The 27627-nt window shown below is 39.0% G+C and overlaps 4 protein-coding genes and 1 long non-coding RNA gene across 5 annotated transcripts; 2 read left to right on the top strand and 3 right to left on the bottom strand.

Moving 5' to 3' along the window:
• Positions 1-27627, bottom strand: LOC145525544 (uncharacterized). The gene is made up of 6 exons (XR_014068276.1): positions 27590-27627; positions 24883-25054; positions 20544-20597; positions 15170-15340; positions 1282-1556; positions 1-680 (listed from the first exon to the last, which is right to left on the bottom strand). It is a non-coding gene; the product is annotated as an uncharacterized LOC145525544 (long non-coding RNA).
• LOC145525532 (olfactory receptor 8K3-like) lies at positions 2442-3392 on the top strand. Its single transcript, XM_081538865.1, has one exon. The coding sequence runs from the start codon at positions 2442-2444 to the stop codon at positions 3390-3392; it is 951 nt and encodes a 316-aa protein (XP_081394991.1).
• LOC145526645 (olfactory receptor 5AP2-like) lies at positions 10498-11433 on the bottom strand. Its single transcript, XM_081542851.1, has one exon. The coding sequence runs from the start codon at positions 11431-11433 to the stop codon at positions 10498-10500; it is 936 nt and encodes a 311-aa protein (XP_081398977.1).
• LOC145525542 (olfactory receptor 5AP2) lies at positions 15631-16630 on the bottom strand. The gene has a single exon (XM_081538895.1). It carries the CDS (start codon positions 16622-16624, stop codon positions 15683-15685), a length of 942 nt encoding a protein of 313 aa, XP_081395021.1. The 5' UTR covers positions 16625-16630; the 3' UTR covers positions 15631-15682.
• On the top strand, positions 25900-26954 carry LOC145525540 (olfactory receptor 5AR1). Its single transcript, XM_081538894.1, has one exon. The coding sequence runs from the start codon at positions 25900-25902 to the stop codon at positions 26830-26832; it is 933 nt and encodes a 310-aa protein (XP_081395020.1). The 3' UTR covers positions 26833-26954.

Raw genomic sequence — 27627 nt, 5'->3', positions numbered from 1 at the left:
GAGTTTGCATAAGATATTAATTAATGGGTTTTGCATCCACTCATTCCCCAAGTCCTGGTAAAACTCTGAAGTTTGTGCTTCTATCAGAGAAGAGTCAGTCTTATTGCTCACTTTTCCTGTTTCTTTTTCCAATTGGTGCTTTGATGCTTGGGTAGGGGTGATGGGGGTAGAATCAGATGAAAATATATCAGTTCAGTTCAGTTCAGTTCAGTTGCTCAGTCGTGTCTGAGTCTGCAACCCCATGAATCACAGCACGCCAGGCCTCTCTGTCCATCACCAACTCCCGGAGTCCACCCAAACCCATGTCCATCGAGTTGGTGATGCCATCCAACCATCTCATCCTCTGTCGTCCCCTTCTCCTCCTGCCCCCAATCCTACCCAGCATTAGGGTCTTTTCAAATGAGTCAACTCTTCACATGAGGTGGCCAAAGTATTGGAGTTTTAGCTTCAACATCAGTCCTTCCAATGAACACCCAGGATGGATCTCCTTTAGGATGGATTGATTGGATCTCCTTGCTGTCCAAGGGACTCTCAAGAGTCTTCTCCAACACCACAGTTCAAAAGCATCAATTCTGTGGTGCTCAGCTTTCTTCACCGTCCAACTCTCACATCCATACATGACCACTGGAAAAACCATAGCCTTGACTAGACGGACTTTTGTTGGCAAAGTAATGTCTCTGCTTAAATAATAATAATAATAAAATGAGAGGTTGTTGTTATATAGAGAAGTAAATATTCCTCTGATTATATCTGAGGAGCCCTCTAACTACAAATAAACCATCCTGCTCTTTCATCCATCATATGAAGACCCAGACACATAAGGTTAACTTGAGTGTCACTTTCACAGTTAGGAAGCCAAACTCCTCCAAGTCATAAATATGCCCATGAATTAAAAGCTTGTCTTGTTTTCAATACTAAGGGACTTTATCTCAAACTGCTTTAATAAAGAGAATTTTAAAATTAAAAAAAAAAAAACTCTTTTGAGTTTCAGAACTCCAAGGATCTGTCAAGTACAACCTAATTTGGATGAAATTTGCCACAATATACAAGCTTCTGCAGAAAAATTATTTTCCTTGAGTATAACTGTTGTAGCAAAAGGCCCTAGATTTTTCCCTCTTTCTTGTTAGGTTGCTGCTAATGGATGTTTGCTTTTTACCTTTTTTTGTAAATAATTTGTTAATATTGTGAATAGATTTTTGGAAATAATAAATTGTATGGTGCACATGTAATCTGCCAAATTAAACAAACTTATATTCTGATTTTCTTGAAACTTATACTTACTTAGTGACATCCAGAAGATCTAGTTTTTAAGTTGCTATTGCTCAGTCCGTAAGTCGTGTTCTACTCTTTGCAACCCCAAGGACTGTAGCCAGGCTCTTCTGTCCTTCACTATCTCCCATAGTTTGCTCAGATTCATGTACACTGAGTAGGTGATGCCATCTAACCATCTCATCTCTTGCTGCCCCTTCTTTTTGGCCTTCAGTCCTTCCCAGTCTTTACCAATGAGTTGGTTCTTCACATCAGGTGGCCAAAGTATTGGAGCTTCAGTTTCAGCACTGTAAGTTTAAAATTTTTCTTTTAATACCAAGTTCTTTACCAGTCTGTGACTGATTTTTATATGGACGAGCTAAAGATTCAATTTCACCATTTTCTATGGAGATAATCAATTTAATACAATTTTTTAAAAAATGAATATTGTAATGAAAATAACGTTTGAATGTGTGGAGTTACACTAAAGAGAAGTAAATTAAAGTCTATTAAATAAGTTAGTAATAGTTTTCTTCAGAGACTGGGACTGAGGTTCCAAGGGAAAGAAAGAAAGGACTGTTACTTTTTATTATGATTCTTTCTAAAATTTGATATATTTTTACCAATTATATGTATTTTAACTGAAAAGCATTTTTGAAAAAAAATCAGGATTCCCACTGTGGCCAAATATTTATAATGGTATTTTGTTAACAGAGCCACAAAGGAACTGTGTATACCTTGTAATGAGAGCCCGTACATGACACAAAAATTAAAATGACTACTACATATCTTAGGTTATGATGGTGGTGGTGGTGGTTTAGTTGTGTCCAACTCTTTGCAACTACATAGGCTGTAGTCTGCCAGGCTCCTCTGTCCATGGGGTTTCCCAGCCAAGGAGAGTGGAGTGGGTTGCCATTTCCTTCTCCAGGGGATCTTCCAGGATCAAACCGCGTCTCCTGCATTGCAGGCAGATTCTGTATCGCTGTGCCACCAGGGAAGTCCATCTTACCTTACAATGGTTCCTAAATTTGGTTCCAGGTTCAGTGATGGAGGTGAGTCTTGTTTTAAATCACTCCATCGAAAATAATTAGATTCGTCTTGCACATAAGTTTTGCATACTAAACTTTTATCAGATGGTATCTTCTAAACCCCAATGTCTATTCCTACGGTTCTTCCCACAGTTATTTTCCTTGATGGCCTGGATGGACAAACAAAATCAAACAATGCCTGGTGAATTCATCCTCACGGGAATCACAGACCGGCCTGAGCTGCAGACCCCCTTCTTTGTGCTCTTCCTCACCATCTACGCAGTGTCGGCGGTGGGAAACTTGGGCATGATCGTTCTCACCAAGGTGGACTCCAAGCTACAGACACCCATGTACTTCTTTCTCAGAAACCTGGCTTTCATCGACCTTGGCTATTCCACATCTGTGGGACCCAAAATGCTGGTAAATTTCGTAGCTGATCAAAACACGATCTCCTATCGTTGGTGTGCTACGCAGCTGACTTTCTTCATCTTGTTCATCATCAGTGAACTTTTCATCCTGTCGGCGATGGCCTATGACCGGTACGTGGCCATCTGCAACCCCCTGCTGTACACAGTAGTCATGTCACCGAGAGTATGCTGGGTGCTGGTCGCAGTCCCCTATGTTTACAGTGCCTCCATTTCTCTGATAACCACCATCAAGATATTTATTTCATCCTTCTGTGGCTGTAACATCATTAGTCATTTCTACGGCGACAGTCTCCCCTTGCTAACTTTGCTGTGCTCAAGCACGTGGGAAATTGAGCTGTTCATACTCATCTGTTCAGTGTTCAATTTGGTTTCATCTTTTCTGATAGTCCTTGTGTCTTACATACTGATCCTTAAGGCCATCCTAAAAATGAACACGGCACAGGGCAGGCAGAAGGCTTTCTCCACCTGTGGCTCTCACCTGACAGTGGTAGTTGTATTATATGCCACTCTAGCCTTTATGTATATGCAGCCCAGGTCCAGCCACTCTTTTGATACTGACAAAATGGCCTCTGTATTTTTCACTTTGGTCATACCCATGCTGAACCCTATGATCTACAGCTTGAGGAACAAAGAAGTAAAAGGCGCTCTGCATAGGATGTGGAAAAATCTCTGTAAAATTCCCATTTAAAAGTAAATATAGAAGGCATGCATGATAAATTAGATTATAGACAACTGTGACAAACTACTCAAAAGCCGTAATGTGTGAAAATCATGCAAACTAGAAATGGTTTTTCTTGTGTCAACTATAGATGTTCAAGTTGTGATCATTCTTCTGGTGTTAACTTTGGTTTAACCTCGTTTCAGTGCAAGAGACTCAAGTCCAGATCTCACTCTCCAGTTCTCACTTTGCCAAGTGTTTGTGTTTCAGTTGAAGGGAAGTCCTTTTCTTTTTTTTTTTTTAATTACATCTATCATTAAATATTTTTTTAAAGACATTCTTGTGTCTTTTAATAAAATGTTTTTTGTGTGTGTGTTAGACAACATTTAAATATGAGTGCCCATCATACTGGCATCCTGACAAGTAGAAGATGGCAGTTAGTGTTCTTTTGCTGGCGAGCACAACAGTGAGCAATACATCAAAAATATTTGCCTCAACGAAACATTACCACATCCCCTTTATGGTTGCTGCCATCTCAAATTTCTGTCAAATTGTGAAACAAACATTTTTAAGCTTGGGGAAACAAAAATAAAAGGGCAGTTATTCTCAAGTAGATATGTGTTAATTAAAACTCTAAAAATAAATTTCAAGCTAAAATATTAGAAGAAGTGAATTTTACCAGGTTGATGGTTATAATGTCAGCATACAAAAATAGTTATTTTGCTATATGCAAGCATAAAACAGACAAAAGCAAAATTTTCAACACTTCATTACACCAGAAAAAGTCTGTAAAATACTTAGGGAAAACTAATGAATGATTTGAGGGAGTTCATTGCTAGGAACTACAAACACATTAGTAAAATATTAAAGTAAACATAAAAGCAGCAATGTGCCATGTTCAATGGCTGAAAGAACTAAATATGATGAAATCAGTTCTCCCTAAATTTTTCTATATATTTAATGCAAGAGCAATCAAAATTCCATTTTTAAGACTTAAGTTGGCATCAAAATTTACATAGAAATGCACAAGATCTGGAGTAGCCAGGAGAGTATGTTGGGAGAAGAAAGAGCCCAGAGGACGACCGATAACAGAGATCAACGCCTTTTTAAAGCCAAATTATTTTCAAAGAGGATGCCATCAGTGAAATTTTGAACAGAAAGACCAATAAACTAAATGAAAATAGAGCCCCAAAATAAGCTCACGTGTACAATTTCACCTGATTTTAAGCAAAAACTCAACTGAAATGTAGTGAGGAAAGAAGATGTTTTTAGTAAATTGACCTAGTTCAATTAGGCTTTCTACATAAACTGTGGACATTTAAGTCATTTACTTGCTTAGTAAAAAATAATACAATTGTTAAAATCACAAAGTTTCTTGATGAAAAATAAATACATTCATGATTTGGGATAAACAAAGACTACTTAAGCAAGTGACAAAAAATAATAACTCCAAATGATAGAAAAATAATACTCTGTACAAAATTATTAAAATACACCATAGGAGAGTGAAAAGGAAATCTTGAGAGAACATTTGAAACAAGTGCTCCCTACAAAGTACTGATATCAATAATTTGTAAAAAAAAAAAAAAAAGTAAAAATAGAACAGATTTCCTAATTCCTAAAATCAGTACGATCTAGACAAACCATTGGAGGGAAAGAGAGCAAGATATCTGAAGAACTGCTTCACAAAAGGGTACATCAAAATATCCAAAAACATATAAATGTGTTCAGAAACATCCCTGATCATTAGCTAAATGCAAGTCAAGTCTACACAGTCATATCACTGCACATTTGGCAAGATGACCAAAACTCAAGTTTCTTTGAACAGTTAGAAATTTTGATGAGAATGTGAAGAAATTAAACCCCTTTCAGTTGCCCGAGTAGGTGTATGTTGCTATAAAGACTGGGAAAATAAGTAAACACTAAATTTTAGTATGTGCATTCTCTATGATCCAGCAGTTCCTTTCCTAAGTAATAGTGGGTACTGGAAGGTAAGCAATAGCATGTTTTCAGCAAATGTAGTCATTATAGATGTTAAATAAAAACAATCTGATGTTATGGGTCATTATATAAGGGCACTTTCTATGCTGTTAATGCAATATATTATACACAGCAATGCAAGAAGAGTGGAAAGGGAAGGGAGAGGAGGGGAAGGGAAGGGAGCAAATGAGAAAAAAAGTTACACCAATAGATACAGACAGAAAATATACTGATCTACACTTACAAGATACTGACACTTTGTTTGTTAAAATTTATTCAGAAAGTGAAAACACCAAAAATAGCAAAGATAATCTTAAAGAAAGATGGGCCATGATTAAATTATTATATGACAACATATTTCATTCAAATGTATTTCTCCATTATTTTGCATTACATTGTGTTTTTTCTTGATTATTCTTTTGGATACACCTAAGAAGGGCTAAAAGAGTTAGAAAGAATTTGGGAATAGCTCATAAAATGTTACAGTCTAAGAGGTGGCTACTCGGTAGGACCAGCCTAATTTAGCATTATCTGTTTAACATCATTTTGAATATTCAGTTTTATTAGTGTATTTTATGTTATAATATTTGTAAATCAATTTTGATTTACTCCACTTTGTAAAATCAATATTAATGATTTCATTCTATAGATAAACAAATTATAGCAAATCATTTTACACAGTTACTGAAAGTAACTAGAATGCTGATATCCTATTCCAGGTATCTGCACGTGGATACAGTAGGTCATGCTATTGTATGGGAGAAGGAAATTGATTTTAACCAATGATTTGGTGTTTTAAGCTAATTTAATATGGAAACAGCTAATAGACTTCAGTAGTAAATTAACTGGTTTATCTAATGGATTTAGATGGCATGAATTCAGCCGTGAGTGAATACGCGTATTTTCCCATTTGAGTCTTCAGTGAGTGGCATGAACGCTTGACCCACTGTCTTGTCACCATGTTCTGATCTACAACTGAGAAGGAAATATATTTTCAATAAATGCTACTGAGTCATTTGCATATTTATTTTAGGAAAAATAAAAGGATTCAGATACCTACACATAAGCTGCTGCTGCTGCTAAGATCACTAGAATATTAGAGAAAGATAAATACAAAAGAATCTTTAACAACCCTACTATTGTATTTGAAACAGCAATCTGAGTTTTAAGTCAGAAATATGAGGTGTAATTTAAACATATATATAAATGTATGTATGTATTCATGTATGTACACTAAGAAACACTTTACAACAAATTGCAGAATAAGGATTATTTCAGATAGAAATGTATATTAAAAATAACTCCCTCAAACACCAAATCAGGTTGTTGTGCATTGACTACTTGATATTGAGGAAAAAGAAGTAACTGATTTTCTTCTTTTCTTTCAGAAAACAACAAAAAAACATATTGCATTTTCCAGCTTTTTAAGCAATGCTTTCCAATAGTATAAAAAACAGGAAAAGGTATTAAGAAAAAAATACCAGTCTTAATAGATATTCAAAAATTCTAAACAAAAATTGAACAGATTTAATCTAACAATATGTATAAATAATAATGCATCGGTGATTATTTAATCCCTGAAAAGTATCAAAAGTTTAATATTAAAAAAATAAATTTAAATACGTATCATTTAGTTCACCTCAAGTAAAATGAAATACTTAGGTTAAAAACGAAGCAAACATGGAAATCACCCAAGTGTAGTGAAATACTTTTGTGGAACGAAGAAAAAAATTAAGAATATCTGTATACTGAAAAGTACAAAATACTGATTAACAAAATCAAAGATGTTCAGAATGAGATGTTAAACATACTCAGTTTACAGTTGAAAGACTAAATGTGGTAAAGATCCTAGTTCTCTCTAAAGTGATCTATAGATTTAATGCAAAGTCTGTGAAGTTTCAGCAGATATTCTATAGACACAAATGAGTTTATTTTACAATATGTATGACAGACCAAGGACCTAGAATAACTAAATCTGAAGTGCGACCTTGTGACCTCGTGGACTGTAGCCCACCAGGCTTCTCTGTCCATGGAGTTTTCCAGGCAAGAATACGGGAGTGGGTTGCCATTCCCTTCTCCAGGGGATCTTCCCGACCCAGGAATTGAACCCTGGTCTCCTGCATTGCAGGCAGATTCTTAACCATCTGAGCTCCCAGGGAAGCCCAACACATGTTAAAATGTAGAATAATAAAGAATGACCACTCCTTGTTGTGCTAAGACTTACTATCTTACTATGTAGCTATAGAAATAAAAACTGTTGGTACTGGTGGAGAGATGGCCATATAAATCAACAGAACAGAATCAAAAACTCACAAGTAGACCTTGCAGTCTGATGAATTCTTTATGAATGTGCAAAAGTAATTCAATAAAAGAAAGACAGCCTATTTCAAAATGGGGTAGATGAATTAGACATTCATAAGGGAAACAGACTACAAATAATGTTTATCTAAACCTTTTGTAAATCAAATTAATTAAAAGTAGAAAAATGCAAAATGTAAGACAGAAAATCTTTAGAGAACAATATAGGGCAAAATTTCTGTCTGGGACCCAGAACGTTACCCAGCCTAAGCTTGTACTGCTTGCTGCACAGTAGGACAATACATGGAGAGAGGAGTTGTTGGTACAAGGACAGTGAGTTGATTAGGAAAGCCAGCAACAGAGAAGATGGCAGGCTAGTGCTCCAAAGAATCGTCTTCACAGAGGGAGACTTCCGGCTTCTTTAACAATAAACGGGAAAGGGCTGTGGCTGGTTTTCGCAAACTTTTCAGTGAGGAATCCACACGGATCTGCTCACAACGCTCATGTCGCCCTCCAGCAAGACAGCTGTTACACGCTTTGTACCTTTAAACATCAGGGTTTTAAAAAGGAGCTGTTATGTATGTTTCAGACTGTATGCAAATTCATTTACAAAAAGGGGCAGGTTCAACATGACTACGCACAGGCAACCGAGCATATAATTCAGAGCTAAAGGAACAAGTGATGTGGGGGTGGGGCTGCTCTCGGTTATAGAACGAGTGAGGAGTTTATAGATCATGATGTCAAAAAAGTAGCTACCATAGTAAAATTTATAAACTGAACTGCATCAGAATTAAAAGGATGTATTTAATACCAATCGCTCTTGAGCACTCAGCTGATGAAAGTTTCAAAGGACAGGGTTTGCCTCACGTCAAACCTTCAAAGGACTGACTGACTTTCTTGTTAGGAGCTAATGTAGCTCCAGGCTTTAACTGAAGCAGATGCTCATTCACCACTTTGAACATTCTAGGGCCTTACTGCTAAGTCACTTCAGTCATGTCTGACTCTGTGCGATCCCATAGATGGCAGCCCACCAGGCTCCCCCGTCCCTGGGATTCTTCAGGCAAGAACACTGGAGTGGGTCGCCATTGCCTTCTCCTTCTAGGGCCTTAAGAAGTATGCTAAATCTACTCTGCCTCTGCTCTATAAATAAAACAACAGTGTAGATGACAGCACATCTGTTTACAACATGCTGCTGCTGCTAAGTCGCTTCAGTCGTGTCCAACTCTCTGCTACACTACGGACTGTCGCCTCCCAGGCTTCCTCTGTCCATGGGATTCTCCAGGCAGGAATACTGGAGTGGGTTGCCGTGCCTACTCCAGGGGAATCTTCCCGACCCAGGGATCGAACCTATGTCTCTTATATCTCCTGCATTGACAGGCAAGTTCTTTACCACCAGTGCCACCTGAGAAGCATGGTTCACTAAATATTTTAAGCTCACTGTTGAGATCTACTGCTCAGAAAAAATAAAATAAAACAAAAGGAAGAAAAAAGATTTCTTTTTAAAGTACTATGACTTATTGACAATGCACCTGGTCACCCAAGAGTTCTAACGAAGATGTACAACAAGATATGTGCTGTTTTTATGCCTGCTAACACAACAGAGCAATCACATTCCCCATCCATTCTGCAGCCTATAGATCAAGGTGTCATTTCAACTTTCAGATGTTATTATTTTAAAAATATGTTTTGTAAGGCTATGTCTGTTGTAGATAGTGATTTCTTTGATGTCTGGGCAAAGGAAATTGAAAGCTTCCAGAATGGATTCATTGTTGTGAATGCCATTAAGAACATTCATGATCCATGTGGAAGATGCAAAAATACTAACATTAACAGGATTTGGGGAAAGTTGTATCCCACCTCCATCAATGACTTTGAGGAGTTCAAAATCTCAGTGGAGCAAGTAGCTGCAGATATAGTGGAAATAGTAAGAGAACTTGATTAGAAGTAGAGATTGAAGATGTGACTGAATTGCTGCAATCTCAGGATAAAATTTTAATGGATGAGGACTTGCTTCTTGTGGATGTGCAAAGCAAATCGTTTCTTGAGATGGAATCACTCCTGGTGAAAAACGTTGTACAGATTGTTGACATGACAACAAAGGATTTAGAATCTTACATAAACTTAATGGATAAAGCAGTGGCAGCCTTTGAGAGTATCAGCTCGAACTTTCAAAGTTCTGCTGTGGGTAAAATGCTGCGGAACAGCACTACATGCTACAGGCAAATCTTTTCTGAAGATGTCAGTTGATGTGGCAAACTTCATTGCTGCATTTTAAGAAATTGTCAGCACAACCCAAATTTTGAGCAACTGCCACTCTGATCAGTCAGCAGTCATCAGCAGTAAGGCAATACCCTTCACCAGTAAAAAGATTGTAACTCACTGAAGGCCATATTTTAATAAAGCATTTTAATTAAAATATACACACTTTAGACATAATGCTGTTGCATACTTAATAGACTATAATATAATATAAATATAACTGTTCCATGCACTAGGAAACCAAAAAATTGTGTAATTTGCTTTTTTATGCCATTCACTTACTGCAGTGGTCTGGAACAAAGCCTATAATATATTTCAGGTATGCCTATTTTGAGTTTTATGCTCCTAAATAGGGAGTTGAACTGTGATAATTGGTTATTTTCAAGCACATAGGTTCTGTGGAATAAGTGGTATTTATATATAGCAATCATATTCCCCAGGATGCTTGGACTATTTGGTCCAATTCCACTATTAGAAAAAAAAGCAGAAACAAGAGAAGGAGCCTCATGACGGAATGACCTGGAGCCAGAGTGAACACGTGTGGATCTGGCCATTTCTAAGTTCCCTCTGAGTCCCAGAAGCCCACGCTTTGGCAATTCTAAGTACAGAAGCAAAAAGATGTTTTAAAAATTTTGCCAAAGGCAGTTTTGACCTCCTTGTTTCTCAGACTACAGATGAGAGGATTTAACACGGGGATGACCAACGTATAAAACACAGACACCACTTTCTCTTGGTCCATTGAGTAGCTGGAGCTGGGGCGCAGATACATGAACAGGATTGTGCCAGAGAAGATGGTGACGACCATCAGGTGGGACGCGCAGGTGGAGAGGGTTTTGTGCCTCCCCTCAGCAGAATGGATCCTCAAGATGGCAGTGAGGATGTAGAGATAAGAAATGAGAATAGTCAGGAGGCAGCTCAGTTCGTTAAAACTGGCAAAAGCAAAAATGACAGCTTCATTGACACGAGTGTCAGAACAAGCGAGTTTCAGGAGGGGTGGAATGTCACAGAAAAAGTGGTTGATGACACCGGAGTGGCAGAAAGACAGCTGGAAGGTGAGGCCCGTGTGAACGGTGGCATTTATGAAGCCGGCGAGGTATGTGGCCAACACCAGCACGACGTTCAGTTGGGGGGACATAGTGACCGTGTAAAGGAGAGGTTTGCAGATGGCCACGTAACGGTCATAGGCCATCACGGCCAACAGGAATCCCTCAATGCCAGCAAAGGAACCAAAAAAGAAGAACTGAGTGGCACAGTCATTGAATGAAATGACTGGGTTCTCTGCCCAGAAATTCACGAGCATTTTAGGGCCAATGACAGAAGAGTAACAGAAGTCAACAAGGGACAGGTTACTAAGGAAAAAATACATTGGAGTGTGGAGATGTGAGTCAGTCCTGATCAACAGGATCATGCCAAGATTTCCAAACACAGTGATCATGTAGATGACTAGGAATACCACAAAAAGAAGACTCTGTAGCCCTGGATGATCGCTGAACCCCAGAAGAATAAATTCAGTCACTGTCGAATGATTGCTCATCCCTTTGTCTCAGAATGGATGATTTGCTTGCTGAGATAAGAAAGAAATCAGGGATATAAATTATGCAAAATAAAAGAAAATCAAACAGTTTATTCTCTACTGTAAAATTACTTCTAAAGTATCCAAAGAACATGTATATTAAGGCTTTTTATTTTTTTTTAACTGCAGAACAACAAAAAGATTTCTTAAGTAAACTCAGCAAATTTTATTTTAAAATGAGCATTTGTCCATGTGTGTGTGAAGTTGCTGATAATCAACCCCTGCTTGTCTATATCTTACCTTACCTCCCAAAGTTTTTCACCTCCTCCATTGATCTTTTTGCCTTCACTGTCTATCATCCAGTTCCTTTGCATTCTCTTTAGCAATGAAATGTATGGCATAGTTGGATATATAATACTTCCTCAATTCAGTTCGATTTTTCTCCTGTTTTCTTTTAAGCCCACTCTGATCAAATTTTCACTCCATCACTCCACAGAAATTGTTCTTGTCAAGGTTGTCAGGGTTCTCTATGCTGCCAAATTCAGTGGTCAAGTCTCAACCTTCATCTTTTTGATCTATCAATAATATTTGGCAGAGTTAATTGCTAACTACTCCTTGAAAAACTATCATCTCTTGTCTTCCAGGACACAGCATTCTGAGTTTTCCTCCTACCACATGGGTTGCTCCTGCTCAGCCTTCTTTGTTTATCCCTCTTTCTCTGACGGTTAAAATCGGAGCAGCTCAGAACTCATTTCGTGATCCTCTTCTAATTTTTTTCCTATTTACACTCTACCTTCATGATTTTATTCAGTCTCATGACTATAAATACTATCTATATATTTACAACTCCTGAATTTATTCCAGCCCTGACCTCTTTCCCATACCCCAGACTTATAATGCAATCACTTACTCACACTTTCATATTAATATCAAATAATGGCTCAACCTGACTCAAAGCTGATTTGCTCATGTCTCCCTTTAATTTTCCCAAACATAACATTCTCTGTCTCAAGTCAGTGACGACTCTCCACTTCCGTGTGTTCAATAAAAATATACACACACTATGTAACCAGTCTATCAGGTAATTATGTTATCTCTGTGTTCAAAATATCTACACCAACAAACCTGCTATCTCCTTCCATCTTTATTTCTACCATTAAGGCTCAAGCCAAAATCATCTTTCACCTACATTACCACAATAGTCCTTTAACTGACCATTATGTCTCTAAAATCAGTTAAATTCCACCCTGTAAAATACCACCTAAAAAAATTCACAGCCATTTTGTAGACCTGCACTTTATACATATAAATAAATATATATACATTATATATATATGATATAAATGGAATTATATTCTATATGATCTTATATGTGTGTATGTGTTTACATATGTTTATGTATTATAGATATATACATAGATAGATAAAGGCTGACAATTGCAGTAGTTTCTCAAAGTGTGCATATAAGAGCATAAAATAATTTTATTTAATGTACTACACGGTGTATTAAATATGCCAAGTGCTTTGGCACTCTTTCTGCACAAAATTAATTAAATTCCCCTGCTTCATACACACACACAAATATACATATATACACAGAGAGATGCATGTGTACATGTGTGTTTATATGTGCATGCAAAGGCTGAATATTCTATAAAATCCTCATCTCGTTTAGTCATCCCCTTTCTTCTAAAAAAAAAAATTGTGCTAATTTAGTTGCTAACCTTAAATTCAGTGTTTCAGACATATTGCAATTTAGAGATTTAGTGTTTTTAAATTTTTTATTTATTTATCTTAATTGGAGGATAATTACTTTACAATATTGTGATGGTTTTTGCCTACATCAATATGAACCTGGCCATATCCCCTCCATCCTGAACCTCCCTCCCTGCCAACCCTATCCCTCCAGGTTGTCACAGGGCACTGAGAGGTTTAGTCTTAATTCCTTGAATGCTTTTTGAATCCTCTTTGAAGCTTTCTATATCTGACCACTTAGAGATAAATTAAATCATCTTACCTGCTATCCTTAAGACATACTCACTGAAAGTAGTGGTGTTTATAAGTTTAGTTTTATTTATTGGTTTTTGGAGGAATACAATTTTTTTTCCTTACAGCGTGAAATTTATAGCTTTGATGAAAATGGAAGTGGCATAAGGAACTCAGCTGTGACAGACTTAAGATATGGTTAATTAATTCAACAAAGAGTATAAGATGCTGCTTCTGAATTTGAGGCTGAGGGTCAGATTATTAAAGTTGTGATGATGCTCTTGAGATTTAATCATCTTTGCAAAACACTAAAAAAAGAAAGCCTGAAATATACTAACCCAAAATTAAGACATCCACTTATTTTTCACTGAGATAATGAACTATTTTCTCCCTAGGGAATCACTTACACCTTCGTGAATACGTTAGGCATTTGAAGTACAAAATCTCTTTTATGGTCTTAAGACTCCATTGTGAATAACATTGAATTAAATTAAATGATATAAAATGTATTAGGTCTTGCTGGAGTGAGTTACCATAACCTACTCCAATTGATCCATCACTCCCCAAACACCTTCCTGATTGCAGTTTTTTCCCTCTTTTTATGTGCTCCCTCTGTTCTGTGTATACTTGTTCCCTTACTATTCTTTTAACAAACCAAGGAGGATCTTGCCTCAGGGCCTCTGTGTTCACCACAGACATTCATGCGATGTTATTCCCGCGCAGGACTTGCTCAAATGTTATTCCCACAGGTCGCTCTACTCCCATACGACCCTGTTCTCCCGCTTTAATTTCTTTAAAGCACAACTCTTATCCGTGTCACACACATGCATCCCACCCAAACAGGAACAAATGCCCATGCACACATGCATGCACAGTTTGCTGTTGACAATAAAGTCTTCCTCACTCAAAAACAAGTTTCATGAAATCAAGAGCTTTGTTTTCTCACATGGTATATCTTCAGCATGCGTTACCTGCTGAATACATTTTTCCACTAATGTCTTTGAGAGAAATGTTGGTTAATACTTAAAAGTGGAATTAACAGGAGATTGGAGGGCTGTTCCAGAGGGATAGGATGAGTTCTCTCCTCCTTTGTGGTCTCTAACAAACCTTTTGGGAATGAAGGGGTCTCATTTGGAACATTGGTGTTCCACCTTCTGGTCTGTAGTGGAGAGTGGGATGGAAAAAAGTAGGAAACAGACATTTAGCTGATTCCAAATCATTCCTTAGTCTTTCTTCAACATGTCATCTCATGAAAGACAGTTTTTTCCCTGTTGTTCCAACACTGACAGCCCTGACCCCACTATAATGAGCAATAAATAGATAATCGTGTTTGATAAATGTTTATTGAAAATTATGTGAAACTTTGGCTGGGCTACAGATAAAAAGTTAAAACACTTTGACTTTGAGATTACTACACTCCAAAATATTTCAGTTAATTCACAAAGTCAGTAAACTATATCCCCCATTATTGCTATGGCACCCATATTATTAAACAGCTAAGACTTTCTTCTATAGTATTTGGTACTCTTGACATCCATGTAAATGGAAGAGTGTTACTATTTATAATAGATGCTGTGATATACTACCCAGATTGGACTTTCAGTGTGGAAGTATTCACTTCCCCAGCTTCCTAGGGCATTGGCAGCGGCCACCTCATAGCTGAGCTCTACTCTTGGAATATCCCTGCTCAAAGGCATTGTCATTCTGAAAATTAGACCGCTTCCCGTGGGTGACCCATATCTAAAGCAGGTTATCATGGAGGTATAAATACCTGTTCCATTTTGAAGCATCTCTGAGAAGGATAATCTCAACTCCAGATCTCCACATGGTTAGGGCTGAGTACTCTGTTGCAATTTCATCACAAATTAGTTTCTTCTATCCAATCCTATTTCCCTTATTTCTTTATCAGTATTGTTCCTGGGAACACTCTCCAATAAATTTCCTAAATACAAACATCTGTCTCAGAGTCTATTTTCCAAGATCCAATCAAAGTCACACATATATATATACAACTAAGAGTGAAAAAGCTCAATATTGAAATTGAGATTTAAATCTAGGTCAGCCAATTCCAAGTATTTTGCTATTTTACCAGACACTGCCTTCCTTCACTGTATTGATTCATACTATAGGCTAATAAATACACATTTAGGACACCAGGAAATTAAGAATACATCTCATTTTAAACAATATACTTTAACACAGAAAAACAGTTCAAGCAATTAGACAGTACAATTAACATGAAAACATTCTTATTCCACATAATAGGGTGATATGTAACATGGCTTCATAGTATCTGATGCTGTAAGATCTTCTTTAAGGCCCCTTTCACATCCTTATTTTTCAAACTGTAGATGAGGGGATTTAGCACAGGGATCACTACCGTATAAAAGACAGAGACAATCTTGTCCTGCTCCATTGAGTAGCTAGACGTAGGACGCAAGTACATGAAGAGAATCGTCCCAAAGAATATGGTGACGGCCATGAGGTGAGAGGCACAGGTGGAGAAGGCTTTGTGCCTGCCCTCTAATGAGGGCATCCTCAAGATGGCAACGAGGATGCATAGGTAGGAAATGAGGACGATCATAACACTGCTGATGACGTTAACACTGGAGAAAGCCATGATCATGATGCCATTGATGCGGGTATCAGAGCAAGACAGTTTGAGCAGGGGTGGTGTATCACAGTAGAAATGATTGATCTTATTGGGGCCACAAAAGGACAATTTGAAAGTCATTCCTGTGTGTATGGCTGCATTTCCAAAACCTGCTAGGAATGAGGTAGCCACTAGCAAGAAGCAAATTCTCCCAGACATGAGAACTGGATACAACAAAGGGTTCCAAATGGCTGCGTAGCGGTCATATGCCATCATAGCTAACAAGAAGCACTCAGTCCCCAGGAAGGAGCCAAAGAAATAGAACTGGGCAGCACACCCATGAAAAGAAATGGCCTTCCTCTCAGCCACAAGGTTCACCAGCATCTTAGGGGTGACAGAAGAAGAGTAAGAGGCATCAACAAAGGAGAGGCTGCTGAGAAAAAAGTACATGGGGGTGTGGAGACAAGGATCCACCCTAATTAACACAATCATCCCCAAGTTACCCACCATGGTTGCCATATAGGTCAACAGAAACAATCCAAAGAGGACGACTTGTAGCTCTGAATTGTCTGAGAGTCCTAAGAGAATAAATTCTGTCACTTCTGTTTGATTCCTGGTTTGCACCTCTGTCATATATCTGACCACTTGAGCTGCAATAAGAGAAAAGATAGAACATGCTATTTGGTCAGATGAAAACATGCCAGTTGGGCTTCCCTGCTGGCTCTGCGGTAAACAAGCTTGCCAATAGAGGAGCTTCAGGTTCGATTCTTGGGTGGGGAAGATCCCCTGCAGAAGGAAATGGCAACCCGCTCCAGTACTCTGGCCTAGAAAATTCCATGGACAATGAGACTGGCAGGATACAGTCCATGGGGTCACAAAGGGTGGGACATGACTTAGCAACTAAACAACAACAAATAGATGAGAGAACTTAAACATCTCTTTACTGACATGCGAATTTTAGCTCAGTGTATAAAGTGGAAAATGGGAAAAAGTGTGCTAAGCTTGATATTAAAAGACACAAAAACACTGTGTTGAGTCCTAGGTGTGCTGCCAATTAACAAATGACCTTAAAACAAGTGACGTATGTCCATCAATTATGAGCACCTCTGGCATTAACTGTTTGTTGGATAACTACAGGAACTTATCCGTAAGATGTATCTCATTATTTACGACAAATAAATTAATTGATATATTAGGATACTTTTTAGGCACATCTCCCAGAGAAAAATGTCAAAATGAATTCAGGCCACTGACCATTCTTCAGCAGCACTAGTGGAATGAATGAAAAATATTGAAAATGATTAAAATTAATTAAAAAACAAAACGAATTTCAATTTTCTGATGGTGAAGCCAGGAGACAGAATATTCCCATACAGCCAGCATGGTTCCAACCCCACTCTAATTTTCCAGTGTCAGCATTTACAGGAAAAAAAAATGTCAGTTAAATATTGAGCATTTTGAATAATCCCCTTCAATTTTTAGAGAATCAGGTTGTAAGAATAAGCTCATATCCCAGATGACAGTAATAGAACAAGCCAGGGCAGAGAAAACTCCTCCCGACACCCAGATTCACAGGATCACAGCAGAAACAGGAAACACCCCCAGCAGCGTGTGGAATGTTCCAGCCTCCATATTAAATCTGGGGAATAACTTAATACCTGGTCATCCAGGTGGAGGTAATTTACCCTTTGAAATGCATAATGAAGTGACATCCAGGACAAAAGGAAGAAGGAAGAAAGGAAGGAAGGGAGGAAGGAAGGGAGAGAGAGAGGAAAAAAGAAAAAAACATGTCCCCAGCCTAAATTTTTAAAGTAAAAGTTTAGGCCAATTACTCTAGTGGAATTCTCTATTTCCACTCCAATTCCTTACCTGGTCCATGGCCTTAGATTACAAAACAGTAGATAACATGATACTAACTTAGTTATTGAATTATATCTCAGACTGTTAAACCCCTTATCATTTAGAGCAGCAAGCTATTTGGTACTGTCTGAAATTAAAACATAAGGTGAAATTTCCTGGTAGTCTAATGGTTAGGATTCCATGCTTCTACTGCAAGGGTTGTGGGTTGGATCCCTGACTGGGGGAACTAAGATCCCACATACTATGTGGCATGGTCAAATATACACGGGCTTCCCCAGTGGCTCAGCGGTAAAGAATCTGTCTACAATGCAGGAGATGCACAAGATGGGGATTCGGTCCCTGGATAGGGAAGATCCCCTCGAGGAAGTCATGGAAACACACACCAGTATTCTTGCCTAGAGAATCCCATGGACAGAGGAGCCTGGGGGGCTACAGTCCATGGGTGCCTAGTCGCTCCGTTGTGTCCCACTCTCGTGACCCCATGGACTGTAGCCCGCCAGGCTCCTCTGTCCTTGGGATTCTCCAGGCAAGAATACTGGAGTGGGTTGCCATTTCCTTCTCTGGGGGATCTTCCCAACTCAGGAGTTGAAATCAGGTGTCCTATACTGCAAGCAGATTCTTTGCCAACTGAGTTATGAGGGAGATGCCACAGTCCATAGGGTTGCACAGAGTTGGACATGGATGAAGCAACTCAGCATATATATAAAGCTGAGCACCGAAGAATTGATGCTTTTGAACCGTGGTTGGAGAAGACTCTTCAGAGTCCCTTGGACTGCAAGGATATCAAACCAGTCAATCCGGAAGGAAATCAGTCCTGAATATTCATTGGAAGGACTGATGGTGAAGCTGAAATGCCGATACTCTGGCCACCTGATGCGAAGAACTGACTCATTGGAAAAGACCCTGAGGCTGGGAAAGAGTTAAGGCAGGAGGAGAAGTGGATGACAGAGGACGAGATGGTTGGATGGCATCATCGACTCAATGGGCATGTGTTTGAGCAAGCTCCAGGAGTTGGTGATGGACAGGGAAGCCTGGTGTGCTGCAGCCCATGTCACAAAGAGTCAGACATGACTAAGTGACTGGACTGAATTAATATAAATCTTTAAAAAAAAAACAACAACAACTTAAAACATAAGAACAAAGTAACTCAGCACCTGTGCTAATATTGATGTTAAAGGATCTACTGAGCACAGCTTGGGGACGGGTAGCAGGATCTGGTTCCATTCTTACAGACACCGCTGTACAAGAAGTGCCTAGTCATGCTCAGATCCTCTCAGTTCCCATTAGGACAGGGACTCAGTACTCCAATAAGCAAAAAGCCTGGCATTTTTGTACAGTACTGTAATATTGTCAATGTATCACTGCACCCATTATCTTATGTAAGCCTCACCACAATTCAGAGAGGGAGATAATCAAGAATAAGCCCATGAGTATTAAGAAGATAATCTTCTGTTAGGTGAGGTCAGTGAAGTACAGGAACGTCTCAGCTAATCAGTGGTGACTGCTGGATAGAACATAGGTCTCTTGATGCCATATTATTTGTTCCTCAGAACTACACTGCCGCTCATCTGATTTCACTGGGCAGATATGCAGCCTAGGTCCTTGTCCTTGGACTAAACTTGCTGTTTGAACCTCACAGAAGAGCATCTTCAGCAGGTATTAAAAAGAAGGAATGGGTCTTTTCCTCTCATCTTCAACAAGAAAGCTTCCGTGAGAGTACTTTTCCATCAGAAATAGCAGAAAGAATAAAATGTTCTAGAAACTTTTGTGTGTGTTCTAGGCACATAAAGAAAGGCAACAATGTGTAGAAAATAACAAGTACTAAATTAGGTTAATCATTCCCTGTGATCTACAAGCTCTGTGTTAAGTGTGTTTCCTGCAGTATTTTATTTAAATTCTGGGATAGGCAGTATTATAGTCCTCTTTTTGCACATGAGAAATGAGAGGTACAAAAGATTGGTGACTACCCTTCAGAGTCCCAGAGACAGCCAGCAGATGTCTAATTTATATCCAGTCAGTGCAGTTCTTCTTATTTTAACATTTGAGGTCATTTATAAGGACCTCGTCAATAATAGGTGTGAGCACTAATATACACAGATGTTGATGTTGTAACTGTCGGAACTGTATTAATACATTAGAATCCATTTACCTACATTAGGAAAAAATGTGTATATCTCCTAAAAAGACAATATAATTATAGTGGCTGAAAATTGCCTTTTTCAGAACTCACTCTCATTAATTTGTCTTTTAGCAAAATACCATTCGTTTTACATCTAGCATTGCAAATTGCATGCTTCGTTTTCTGCTCTTCCTTAGCAAATACATTTCTTGTTTTTGTGAAATACACTCTTTCCCCCAGCTGAGAGTTTGCAGTCAACCATCTAGTCCAGAGATTCTTCATCTGTGTTTTCAATTTCTAAGAGTTTGTGAAAATAATAGTAAGATTTCCTTAAAATCTCTGGTGTTTAAAAAAGCATTCAAGTCATATTATTTATTCTCCTTAGCTTTCTCCTAAAGACTAACAAATTTTGTACTGATAAAAATGGACAGAGCAGTTATTTAACATACTTTCTTAGTCATTTAGTATTCTTGGAACTTGGGTCTGTGGGTAATTGGAGAAATTAACAAGATTGTGAATTTTTCTTCAGATCAGTAAGCTACATGGGACACAACTTTAATATTTTTTTCTTACCTTTCTTAATTGGTTGAATTCTACTTGATTCCTTTGCTTGTCCTTATCCAATGCCTAAGTTCACCAGAAAAAGAAAATCAGGAGGCAAGAAAACATAAAATCTTTTTAGAAAAGTTTCCTCCAATTGTCCCAGGTTAAGCAGTAGACACAGTTGTAAAGGACTTTAGACACCAACCATTACCGAGGCAAGAAAGCAGAAACACTTATACCTTCCCTGTCACGAGAGAATCACCCACATTCAGCAGAGACTGAGTCCTTCTTATTTTTACTTTTCCTTTAAGATAAGAATCCCAATATGTTAAAATGTAAAATACATTTCAAAATATAGAATACATTGCTGCAGTGTATTTGTAATACTGTTTGCAGCTATTTCCCGTCGGAGAGTCCCTAGACCAGAGTCTGGAGTAAGCATCCTGACATTTTAAATAGGATATATTTCTTGTTCTTACGGCTCTGGGGACTGTGTTCCTCATGACATCTCATTTTAATATACTTTTTTTTCCCCTCTGCAACTAAGGGAATCACATGTCTCTTTCATGTTCCTCTCCTTTACCCTTGGGATACTTGGGGCTGAATAGAATGAATTTTCAGATGAGTATTCCTAACCACTGTTTTGATTTTTTTGACTCATTGCTTCATTGCTATGTCAGACTTTCACTAATTGCCACGAGCAGGGACTACTCTCTCACTGCAGCACGCAGGCTTCTCATTATGGTGGCCTCTTGTTGCAGCGCACGGGCTCCGGTGTGTGAGCTTCAGTAGTTGTAGCTCACAGACTCCAGAGTGCTGGGTCCTGCGGCCCAGGCTTAGTAGCGGCAGCACCAGGTCTTCCTGTTCCACGGCCTGTGGGATCTTCCCAGACCAGGGATCGAACCCATGTCCCCTGCGCTGGCAGGCAGATCCCTAATCACTGAGACACCAGGGCAGCCCCTCTAATCCCCATTAAACACCCTTTTACTGTCACCCCAACAGTTAGTGGTCTGGTCCCCTTGAGAACATTAAAAATATCCGTAAAAGAGCAGGTTAGTTCAATCTCTGATCTTGCCTTGTATAAGGACTTTGGGTACATAGGGGAAATTATGCTACCTGAATCACGGTAATGGACTAATTCAGGGAGGTAAAGGGAGGCAGCAAGAACAAGGATTGACCTGACTTTCAGTCCTGGCTATCTGTCACTGACTGTGTGACTTTGGATAATGCATCAAACCTCTTTATATCTCAGCTTTTTCATTTCTATGTAGGAATACCGACACCCTCCTCATAGATCGAACCTGTAGATAAATGGATGAATGCATGTGAATTGTTGCATCAAATACATATAGATAGATAGCTGACTGATAAGCAAGAGTTTCCCCCACCCTGACTCTCCTCCCTACTGTCTAGAATAAGAAATAGTTATCAGCCTATGTAGTCTAGATTGATGCTTACAAGTTTCCCATTGCCTAAATGTATCTTCCATGTAAGAGATACAGAGTCTGAAATAAATTGATCAACATATGATGATCATTTGTATTATCTATGTCACTTTGAGAAGATACCCCAATTAATTTCTTTTAGTACAATGTAATGAATGTAATTTGCACTAAATCCTGGGGGACACAAAAGCTTAAAAGATACATTGCTTTATCTCTAGCAATTCAGACAGTATTTGCATTATTTTGGTTAAATCTTAGCCTTTCCTTAGAGGGAAAAAACAGTAGGCTCCTATCAACACAGAATCTGAAACATAATTGGCAAACAATGAAGTTTACTTAATAAGTAAATAAATAACCTTTCTTCAATTAATAGTGAATTCATTATTATACGGGAGTGTGGAGGGAAGTTGGAAGAAAGATCACATGGCACTAAGAGATCAGTGGGAAGGGATATAGGACTAAAAGGGATATAGGACCACTAACTGTCACTGTGTTGGTGACAACACAGTGGTGGAATGAGACCACGGAACAACATAGGAGTAATTGCTCATGGACAGGATGGGGGTAGGTCCTAGTCAGCCCAAGCTGTGAAGCAGAAAGCCTCAAGGAGCTTCAGAATAAGAAAATAATTAATTTCTAAACCCAGTTTAAGTGTCATTCAAAGAGGCACCAGACAGGGACTTCCCTGGAAGTCCAGTGGATAAGAATCCACCTTGCAACTCAGGGCACATGGGTTCAATTCCTGGTCAGGGAACTAGGATCACACATGCCCCAGAGCAACTAAGCCTACCCACCACAGCTACTGGAACCAGCTGGCCTCAGCTACTGAGCCCAGGTGCCACAACTAGAGTCCATGCACTGCAACGGAAGATCCCACATGAAGCAACAAAGATTCCACATGCTGCAACTAAGACTTGGTGCAGCCAAATAAATAAATATCTTAAAAAACAGACAGCATTTTATCTCCCTACTACCAAGATGAGAACCATCAGAAGTTAGGATGCAATGAGATCTCCATGGAGTTTTCTGAGAATGTGAGATTGGCACCATAAAAGAGAAACCACCGACAAGTTGTAACACAGTTTTTATGAAGAACCATGGGACTGTCAAGTCCAAAAAACAAGCAACTACCATTTATTCATCACAAAACAGAGGTAATGCTGACTAACGAAGATATGACTTTTCTGCATATGACTTTTCTGATCGCAATCGTGGTACCATCAGAAGATTCAACTGACCAAATATGGAAATTACTGTGCAGAATCTCTGGTGAGTAAATGTTCAAAAAATGTTAATTTTCTGCAGCCCTTTTTTTTTCCTTTTCCTATCCACTAGGCTCTCAAACAAGATCAATCTCAAAAATTTGGATTTTGTTGTTGTTGTTGTTAAATTTCAGTCTCTTATTCCAGATTCTTTCAAATTAAATAGAGAAATAGAGTTTAAATAGGAGATGGTTGGATGGCTTCACTGACTCAAAGGACATGAGTCCGAGCAAACTCAGGGAGATATTGAAGGCCAGGGAAGCCTGGCATGCTGCAGTCCATGAGGTTGCAGAGTCAGACATGACTGAGTGACTAAACAGCAACAAAATATGGCCACTCTGTATCGCATGGAAAGTCTCATCCTCTTTGAAGTGACTTCAGGCATCAGTAAGCAGAACTTTCTAAATTACAGTCAAAATAGCACCATGGAGGCAGTTTGGGGCCAGTAAAAACAGCACATGTAGCATTCATCATCGACTCAGTTACCACAACTAGAGAGGCTAAAAAAAATTCCCTCATGCTTTCTTCTTTGATCATTAAAGTTGAAGGGAGAGAGAGTGAAATTCCATAGGGAACGACAGTTCATCAAATCTGTGCGTCTCCTGTGAGTGCAAAAACCATTTCATCATATTTCCTCTGGGAGAAGTGATGACTCTGAAACTTAAATACTTCTTGCAAATAGAAGCACAAGTGGGATGAGCAGATGGCTCAGGGACGGCAGGAGGGTGATTGCTCATCTTGGGATTCGTCTCAGAGTATTTGTTCAGCATAACTCAGTAAGAGAAGAGGAGACATTAGGCATCTCCCCAAAAGGTAAAAAACAAACAAACAAACACAAACCCACGCGAGTTAGTCCCATGTCAGCGTGTTTGGGGCTAAAAAGAAATATGAGCTGTTCAGAGTGGAGTGTTATGCTACTCAGTACTCCTTTGGACATGGATTTCCTTGGCATCAGGTCCATGCCATCTTAAAGTTTACAAAAGAGATATAGACCATGAGTTTGGCTTTTAGATGTCTCACTCTAAGTCAGAATTTAAACTGCTAGAACTGGAAAGCTCCATAGAGTTTGCATTCTCGCCCCCATTCATTTCGCAGATAAGAAAGCTGTATCTCACAGCAATTCATCAAGTTCAAACAATTAATTTAGTTGATGGAGGTATTACTATCAATCACGCCAAGATTTAGCTTATTACGAATGTATGCATGCCACGTGCTAAGTCACTTCAGTCGTGTTTGACTCTCTGTGAACCCATGGACTGTATCCTGCCAGGCTCCTCTGTCCGAGGGATTCTCTCAGCAAGAATACTGGAATGGATTGCCATGCCCTCCTCTAGGGGATCTTCCAGACCCAGGGATTGAACCCGGGTCTCTTACATCTACCTGCATTGACAGGCAGGTTCTCTACCACTAGCATCACCTGGGAAGCCCATTGTGAATGACCACACCCCAGTGAAAGGTGCGCTATACTACTCTACGTTCTTGTCTTTCTTGAGCAATAAACCAAATAGAGAGATTCAGTCTGACTTCTTTCAGGTTTACATAGAGGGTGCTACTTATTTCTAAATTCATATTTTGGTTTAGTTTGGTTTACTCTTGCCCACTCCCTTCTTAGAATTCTTCAATGGACAAGATATCCATAAAAACAGAGAGAAAGAAGCTTACCCATGCATGCTCCTGTGTGTCCACAGAGATGGATAACACTTTCCCTATTCTCCCAAGAGAGGAATCCTTGAATCTTAACTGAGTTGAAGCTGTTGGCTAGGTAATAAGATCGTCCAAAGACACAGCAGTTTCTTGATCCTGGTCATGCTCCTTGCCAAAATCCTGGGTGCTTCTAAAGATCAGAGAAACCAAAGAACTAATTCCATGCCCATGAATAATAAGCAAGAGAGGAAAGAAAGAAATGTGGGCACAAAAATAAAGATCTATAACCTCCATCAAATCATATACACACGGAAGATGACAAAATGGAAGTAGATTCTAGAGGCAGAGCCAGCTCTGCTGCTTACGGGCTCTTGATTGTATGGAAGCTATTTAGTATCTAGCCTTGCTCTTTTCAGATGTAAGATGGAGATAATGTTGGCACCTACTTCATAGAGCTGTGATGAAGATGAAATTACATAATGTGTGGAAGAAATGAAAATTCTGGCATATAGTTAGCATTCTGGCCCTTTAAAAATTATCATTATTCACTGCTTTACCTTATATTGCTCACCCTTGGCTCCAAGTATTTTACTTTCTGTGGGTGTGTTGTGTGTGGGGAGTGGGGTGGTATGATGTGTTATATACTGAGACCCTGGGAGCTTTTTGTGTGTGTTTGTGTGCCTATCTGCAATGAGAGTTAATGTTTGTTGTCTGCTTTGTTTTATAAAGAAGGGGCACTCAGAGCTATTCTTTACTAATTAATTAGGCATATATTCACACCAATCAGGTCAGACATTTGGTACTATGTGGTAAATGACCTCAGAACACCAAGGTCTTTGGAGAAGAAGATTTGCCATCTGTAAGACACTAACACCTTCTCCTATGTTGACTGAGTTCCTGCAGAAAACCCGTGGCTATCATCTTCACCAAAGTCATTTGATTTGCCCTGTGGATCACTGAATCTAATTACTGGGAGGATTTTTAAGAATCACCTCAAACAATAGGCCAAATCCAGGCACACGTAAAATTGAAAAGATGGATAAAGAAAACCAGTCACTGGTGACTGAGTTTATCTTTATGGGCGTCACTCAAGACCCTCAGCTGCAGATCATCTTTTTTGTGGTCTTCCTCTTGGTCTACCTGGTCAGTGTAGTGGGGAATATTGGGATGATTGTCCTGATCATAATAGACACTCAGCTTCACACACCCATGTATTTTTTCCTCTGCAACCTCTCTTTTGTCGACCTGGGCTACTCCTCAGCCATTGCCCCCAGGATGCTGGCTGACTTCCTAACAAAGCGCAAAGTCATCTCTTTTTCCAGCTGTGCTGTCCAGTTTGCGTGCTTCGTAGGCTTCGTGGATGCCGAGTGCTATGTCCTGGCCTCCATGGCCTATGACCGCTTTGTGGCCATCTGTCGACCCCTGTACTACAGCGCTCTCATGTCCAAGCGCGTCTGTGTGGCTCTCACGCTGGGCTCCTACCTGGCTGGCTTGGTGAGTTTAGTCGCCCACACTTGCCTCACTTTCAGTCTGAGTTACTGTGGTTCCAACGTCATCAACCACTTCTTCTGTGAAATCCCACCGCTCTTAGCCCTCTCTTGCTCGGACACCTACATCAGCGAGATCGTGCTCTTCAGTCTGTGTGGCTTCATTGAATTCAGCACCATCCTCATCATCTTTCTCTCCTATACCTTCATCCTCACTGCAGTTATCAGAATGCGCTCAGCTGAAGGCCGCCTTAAGGCTTTCTCCACCTGTGGCTCTCACCTCACTGGCGTCACACTTTTTTATGGCACAGTCATGTTTATGTACCTGAGGCCAACATCCAGCTACTCCCTGGATCAAGACAAATGGGCCTCTGTGTTCTACACTGTTATCATCCCCATGTTGAATCCCTTGATCTACAGTTTACGGAACAAGGATGTGAAGGCTGCTCTCAAGAAAATAACTGGAAAGAAACCTCAATAATATTAATAACAAAAATAAAAAAAAATTAACACGGGTAAATAATAGTGGTAGAAGGATGTGGCAAGGAGTAAAAAATTCTAGTAACTTTCCCATAAGCACTAAAGTTACCAACTACTTGCTGAGCCAATCTTCTATTTTTTTTTTTAAATTGAGATATAGTTGATGCGCCATTTTGTGTAAGTTTCCGGGTACAGCATACTGATCCAAAATTTTTAAAGGTTATACTTAACTTATAGTTATAAAATACTGCCTATGTTCCTTGTACTGTACAAGATATTCTTATAGCTTATTTATTTTGTATATTTGTTATATTGGCTAGTTTGCTTTGTTAGATTCCACATATAAGAGATATCATGCATTATTTGTCTTTCTCTGTCTGACTTAATTCACTAAGCATTATACCCTCCAAATCAATCCTAAATTCTGAAGGACTTTCAGTAATCTTTAACTCTATGATCTGAAGCAAAAATAAACTAATAGTTTTGAAAGTCAGGCTGAGAAAGATGCATTAGGTTTTTAAAAAATTCTTATTGGAAGATAGATCATTTTCAATGCTGTATTAATTTCAGGTGTACATTAAAGTGAATCTGATATACATATATCCCCTCTTTTTTAGATTCTTTTCTCATATAGCTCATTACAGAGTATTGAGTAGGCTTCCCTATGCTACCCAGTAGGTCCTTATTAATTATCTATCTTATATATAGTGGTGTGTATGTCAATCCCAGTCTTCCAATTTATCCCCCCCTCACATTACCTGCTGACATACATGTTTTTTTGTTTGTTTGTTTGTTC

This window comes from Giraffa tippelskirchi, chromosome 11 (assembly GCF_054371585.1).
Source record: "Giraffa tippelskirchi isolate mGirTip1 chromosome 11, T2T-mGirTip1v1.2.pri, whole genome shotgun sequence".
Taxonomy (NCBI): Eukaryota; Metazoa; Chordata; class Mammalia; order Artiodactyla; family Giraffidae; genus Giraffa; species Giraffa tippelskirchi.
Note: the sequence above shows the minus strand (reverse complement) of the source record. Positions and strands in the feature narration are given on the sequence as shown.

Excerpts from the sequence above, each read along its gene's own strand:
- LOC145525532 (XM_081538865.1), top strand. The coding sequence starts at position 2,442 with ATGGCCTGGATGGACAAACAAAATCAAACAATGCCTGGTGAATTCATC.
- LOC145526645 (XM_081542851.1), bottom strand. The coding sequence starts at position 11,433 with ATGAGCAATCATTCGACAGTGACTGAATTTATTCTTCTGGGGTTCAGC.
- LOC145525542 (XM_081538895.1), bottom strand. The coding sequence starts at position 16,624 with ATGACAGAGGTGCAAACCAGGAATCAAACAGAAGTGACAGAATTTATT.
- LOC145525540 (XM_081538894.1), top strand. The coding sequence starts at position 25,900 with ATGGATAAAGAAAACCAGTCACTGGTGACTGAGTTTATCTTTATGGGC.